Below are 6,439 nucleotides of genomic sequence, written 5' to 3'. Positions count from 1 at the left end.
TTAAGCGTTAAGGTAATTTGCATTAAGTTTCTTTGTTCAGTTTTACCTCACGTGTAGGCTAGGGTACTGATGCTACATACTGTTGAACATCGACAGAATTTATCACAAAATTGTGACAATTATTTTTTACTAACTTAGCAATTGTAAGAATATCTTATTATTTTGTGCTGAATTTATTTCAGTCAAGTTATATTATCGTTTGCATGCAGGTCTTGCAATTATCTGTGAAACTTGATTGCATCTGGTTTAGTTCTCGGTTTCTTTGAGAAATGGAAGTCATTAAAAACTCATTCAATCAGTGAAAGAAGAAAGTTTAAAAGATAAGTTTTAAGAAATTAAAACAAAAATATAAAGTCAAAAGAACCTGACTCTAATATGATACAACGTCTAAAGATTTCTTGGAGTAAAGCAATTGCTGTTCTTGTTTTTCTGCCTTCCGTTCTTAGAGCAGAAAACTCTGCAAGACAATGGACGGAGGAAAGCAGGAACGAGGAAAGCCTCTTCTTGAACTGTTCCTTTATGACACAAAGCGCAAAGCAATTTATCTCAGAAGGAAAATATTGGAGCAAATATGTTGAAGACCATGTTGACAATAAACAAACTGAAGCATCTCTTCTGCCGCCTGACATTCGCTTCGTTGATATTGAACACAACAGGTGTGGCCGAATGAAGAATAAGTAAGAAAATTTTATATTTCGAGTTGTGTAATTATTTTAAAGCAAATTGAAAGAAAAAAACTTTCTGTCTGTCATTTGTTTTGTTTGTTTTTATTATCTTTATCCTGCATTGTGGGAAAGCGGACTTGAGCGCTATGCATCGGTGTACGCCTTCCAACGTACACCTGATCCACGCTGCAGCCGACGGCAATGTCTGTTTCCGGTTGTCATACTCTACTTATGACTTAGATTTGGTACTACCCATTACTCGAAATCGATCACTGGGTAGAGGCAATTATCGTAAAGTTTCTTAAACAACAGCAAGTGCGAGTGGCTGGAGTCGAGCATGCAGGCTCTCGACTGCGAGCCCAACGCGCTAACCACTCGGCCACTGGTTCTGGTCCACTGTAAATCAAAATATAAAGAACATGAAGTGAAAGATAGTAAACTATTTTTTTTTATTAGGTTATTAATTTCAAACAAGGGCATCAAATATTGTGCAAGAAATCGCCACAATTTTGAGCAGTTACAAGGAGATTACTACAGTTACATAATAGCTTTGATGTTGTCCATGAACAACGTTCTTCCAGTTTTTTTGTTAGAGGTGAGTAGTCGTTCAAAAATTAAAAAGAAAATGGTGTTGAATGGATAATTTTTAATAAGCCTTAAGCTATGTCTTAAATTATGAACATTCTGAAGCTTTGATATGTGAAGCTAAAGCTAACTTTTTTTACATGATTTATTTTTTTAACGTTGGCTTAACCTAGATTTTTTCAAAGCAACTTACAGCAACTGCAGCGTCCTTTATAAGCCTGACAACACCCCGTTAGCTCAGTGGTTACGCAACCTGCTCAAGATCAAGCGGCACTGGTTCGACTTTCGGGGTGTGCGCTTGAGCAACGTATTTCAGGACTGCTCTCTATTTAGCGGCACCTAATGGATGCAATAATTTCCAGGCAACAACACTTCAACAATTATTGGAAACTTCTTTTTGTTAATCTCGGTATCCTGCCTTTACAATTATGCGAAAATGCCAGGAATAACCTATCAGAGCCTTTATCAGTTCGAGGATAAAGATTTAAAACCAATCAAGCAAACGCATAGTCTAGTTTATTGTCTTGCCTTTAAAAATTCAGCTTTGACTTAAGCAGTAGCTTACCGAGTTGAAATATATTCAGTTAACTTTAACAGAAATTAACGCAAATAGGTGATTCCAACTTCTCCCATGTGGACAACTGTCTGGCCTGTCTTAGAAAGAAGTGGTTGGCGCTCTCATGCCATTGTTGCAGTAACACCGTGGATCGATTCTGTGCGACCTGTGAAAGCCCCGAAGTATATCAGAGACCAAAGTCCAGACAGTTGTCAAGTTTCATGTGATAAAATGGTAGGCCATGAAAGAAATGTATTACAAGTGGTTACGATTATTTTTTCTCTACTTTATATAATTTAAATTAAAAGCTTGAATAGTTAACTAAAGTATTCCTGATAAGTCTAAAAGTTTTAAGTCACCATTATTGCTTTTATTTCAGTTCAAACAATGAAATCCTGTTGTTTATTTTTAGGAAGGTTTGACTTTAAACAAAGCCGGATTTTTGATGCAGTGGTCAAATCTCGTACTTTTTGATTACATCACCGGCAATATTGATCGGTTGATCAGTCACCTGCACAGCTTGCAGTGGGATAGAGACGCTTTGCACCTTCCTATACACAATCTTGCGGAGAGTAAACGAGGTAGGCTATCATCACTGAAGTAGTTTCTTGGTAGAGCTATTATCACTAACGTAGGCTAGAGGAGAAATTACAGCCAAGCGGAAAAATTACAGCCAAACTAACTCAAAGACTTCAAGAACCTGCCAATACTTGAAGTAACTCATCATTACAAAACATAATCCAATAAAAATCAAACACTTATCGACTAAAATCACGCCATCCTTTTTACAACCAAACAACCAAGAACTATGATCTAAAATTCTAAATCATGAATGGGAAAAATATTAGAGAAAAAAAATCGATTTTATGATGGAGACATTATTGACGATCCAACGCTTCCCCTCCTAGGTTTCTCAGCATGCAACAGAAAAAAATGGATTACTTATAATCGAATTTTATCCCGTCATGCCCGAACTGCTACCACTCTTGATTAGGACTGTCCATGGATTAGGCTACATTACTCGGTGGTTTTAACACAATTTATCAATGCAAAAACATATTTAAAAACTGGCTAAAAGACAACTAGCTTCAAGTGTAAAAACTCCAAACGAGAAACGACACAACTAGTAAAATGTTTTAAATGACAATTTGAGAAATATTCTGGCAACAGTTTTATTTGAAACATCCCACTCTTGGCTATGAGTTAGAAATTCTTGTTTTTAGAGCAAGTGTTGCTCTAAAACACTAATCTCAGTAAATTTGCAATAACTTACAAAGAAGATTTGTCAATTAATAGAATCACATTTTGCTACACAATTTTAATTTATTTCAATTTTGGCAGCAGCTCGCTCTAGGGGTTTGCACATGAGCACATTTGCTACATTAGGGATTCTCACATTTTAACGACAGCTCTCCATTCTCATCAGCACCTTGCGGATGGAATAATTCACAGACAGCCAGTGGAAATTCATTCCGTCCATCTCTGGGACCAGGCCAGCCTGCGTCAATGATTCAAGCCTCTACAAGTATGCAAAACTTCCAGGGCTAAGCTCTCAAGGAATTTTTTCAGTTCGAGGATAAAGGTTTCCACAATCAATCAGTTACTTTTACCATTCACGTGACTGCAGTAGACCAATTAAACATCTCCTGAGGTAAAGATTACTTGTATACCGACTACTTTTGTTCTTCCTCAGGTTATCTTCTGTTTCTGGACAATGAGCTAGGATTGGATCATAGCTACCGCTTGATGTCGCAGTATGGTCACCACCACGAACACCTTTTGGGGCAGATCTGTGTTTTTCGGAAATCCGTGGTTCAAGGACTGAAACATCTTTCCAATATGAATATTGATGTATTTAAAAACTATTTGTACGAATTCAATTCATTCAAGAAATTGTTTCCTTGTTTAAGTAAATTTGTTGTAAGAACATTAAAGGAAAGAATGTCAAAAATATTAACGCAAGTGGATAAATCTTGTGCATGTTTATAACTTTTTTCATAATGCATTTTGTTTGGGATGAAGATTTATATATTGTATAAGAAGAAACAACTAAGCTTGAAGAGTTAAATTAATATTCAAGTAGCCTACATAAACCTATGATTTATACGTTAACATTTCAATTTCGTTTAGCTTACAATAAAACTAAAATTGGAGATGACCGGCCTTTGCTTGCTGACTTGTCGGCTGATAAGATAGATAGTTAAGATTATTGGTGTCAAAATGGTAGCAGATATTGCACAATCAAATGTTGCATTCGTTAGGCGTATAGGACATACGGGTCCGGCTTCTGTGCACTTAAGGTCTTCATTTCGCTTTAAACGTTCAGCCAACCATCAGTGTATCGGTGATGAATAAAAGGAATCAAAGATGTTATTTTAAGCCTCATTTTGGTGGGTTATTTTATTACAATTGAAATAAGTGCTACAGATAGAAAACGTTTTGTGGAGGGGAGTTAAGAAATTAGGTTTTAGTAAACCCTCACCACCTTTGCGTACAACTTTGTTTGGAGCATGTTAAAAGCTAATTCATAATTAACTAACTTGCAAAAATAAAATAAAAGACCTGAAGGCCTTACATTGACCTAACAAGACACTAATAGGCACTTAAAAAAATCTATTACTATTAACGTATGAAAGTGTCGTTTTAGACGTCACGATTGTTTTAGTTTATCTAATTTGAAATATTAATTGAAACAAACAAATAAATGAATAAATAATTAGACTTAGTGTTTCAACTCACAACGAGCAGTACTCGTTTAAGTGGTTACTAACACTTTTTTTTTGTAGAAACACGTTTAAAGTGCTAAAACCTTTTTAACTTTATTTTGTTTTTATTAAACGCATTTTTTCATGCAAAAGTTTAATATTTTAAGCAGCTTACTTCGAAAGCAGTTTGTTATTTTGATGCTCTAGCTAGAAGAGGATTAGCAGCAAGCAAGAGGCTTGAAAACGATGGCATTGGGTGAAAACAGTCTTCTGCTCAACGATAGCATGAATGTTTCAATTGGAACGCCATCTTGGATCTTCCTTGCCACAAAGCGAACTTCTACCTCGAGTGGAGGGTTGTCTATTCATGAAGAGATCATGACTGGAGTGATGCTAGTTATCAATTTCTGTTTGGTAATAGTTACTCATTGTTACCAAGTCAAGTACGGTAAAACAAATCTAAAAATGACAAACACCATTCTTAGTCTATTTTCCACGACATTGTTGCTGCGAACAATTACACTGGAGCTCAGGATCCGAATTGGGCATTTATCTGATGATATTTGTGAGATATTGAGAGTTTTAACCGCAATATGCTATTACCTAAACAAGTCACTTCCGTATATCATCTTGTGGATTCGACAAAGAAACCTCTACATTAATGGAAACCAGTCTATTCTTTACACGATCAGAGTTAAAGTTGTAAGCTGGGTTACTTTAGTAGGGATTATTATTTTTCAAGTTGCCATGACAATTGTGCAGGTATTTTTTACAAAATTTATTGCTGCCGAGGGGGGATGTGAAATTGAAATTGCAAAACCTTTTATAGTGTTCTTCAAGTTAGCTGCTTCTGTGATATTTTCATCTGCAATTAGTTTTCAACTTGCATTGCTTGGTCTTCTGATATATCCACTAGTTCTTCACATGATGAAAAAAAATCTCGATCATTCAAATATGAGGAAGGTGACTGTTCGTTTGGCAATTTGTACTGCGGTCTGCATTATCAGTGATCTGTTATTTCTCATGACAACATTCATTAAACCACCGGAGGTGACGTCAGTATTTGTATCTTTAACTTCTTGCTATGACACAACCTTCAACATGGGTGTAGTAATTTTCTCTTTTGCTGATTACTCGCTGAGGTATTGGCCATTCGGTGCTGCAAAGATCAATCTGTCTCCAACCTCTCTACTCATACAAACAAAAGCGTCCATCAACACTCCATCTTGAAATAAACACTTAGTGAACAACTGTACCAATCTTGCAAGTTTTCAGTCGGAGAAGTTTTGATTGATTTCATTTTTACGTGATGTGATGACATGATGAAGTTACGTGATGACAACTTTTTGGTGACTTTCTTTAAATCTTATTGCGTAATATATGAAAACTCATTTCAGCCGGAAACTAATACAATTCTTTTCACATTTTTTTGATTGGATCAAAGTTCAATTTATTATGTTGTTATACATTTTTGGGCCAGGTAATGCAATATCTCCAATTTTTGTATCTCCTTTTTTGAAGTGTTTCATCGTTTTGCCATTAATTTATTTGTTGGGCAAATAGTTTGTATAACCTCTTTACAGAAAAAGACAATGCTTTCCTTTGAACAAAATTGGTATAACTTTTATTTGAATTCTTTTATGTGATGAAAGGCTTTGTAGCCTACTCCTATACATTGCATTAATTTGCATCAACAATTTTTAAAAATCTATTTGTAAGATTGGTGATACTGTACAATTTGTGCAATAGTATGTACTACTGCTATATGCATGCACTGTGAGTAGACGTAATTGTAAGCTATGGTGTTTCAAAATTTCTTGAAAGAAAAAATCTTTCCATATAGATACTGTATCTCTCACACAATATGCCTTATGGCAGGGGTGTCCAGGAGTGTCTACATGTGTCCGGTGCAGTATTTTTTAAAATTA

At 35.5% G+C, this 6,439-nt stretch overlaps 1 protein-coding gene across 1 annotated transcript; it reads left to right on the top strand.

Moving 5' to 3' along the window:
• The first annotated feature begins 217 nt into the window (after nucleotides 1–217).
• On the top strand, nucleotides 218–3,952 carry LOC145771282 (four-jointed box protein 1-like). The gene is made up of 5 exons (XM_082583022.1): nucleotides 218–677; nucleotides 1,122–1,260; nucleotides 1,864–2,040; nucleotides 2,219–2,387; nucleotides 3,500–3,952. The coding sequence occupies exons 1-5, from the start codon at nucleotides 376–378 to the stop codon at nucleotides 3,793–3,795; spliced, it is 1,083 nt and encodes a 360-aa protein (XP_082439148.1). The 5' UTR covers nucleotides 218–375; the 3' UTR covers nucleotides 3,796–3,952.
• Nucleotides 3,953–6,439: the final 2,487 nt, after the last annotated feature.

This window comes from Aplidium turbinatum, chromosome 5 (genome assembly GCF_918807975.1).
Source record: "Aplidium turbinatum chromosome 5, kaAplTurb1.1, whole genome shotgun sequence".
NCBI classification, from domain to species: domain Eukaryota; kingdom Metazoa; phylum Chordata; class Ascidiacea; order Aplousobranchia; family Polyclinidae; genus Aplidium; species Aplidium turbinatum.
This window is presented reverse-complemented; position numbering and strand designations above follow the sequence as displayed.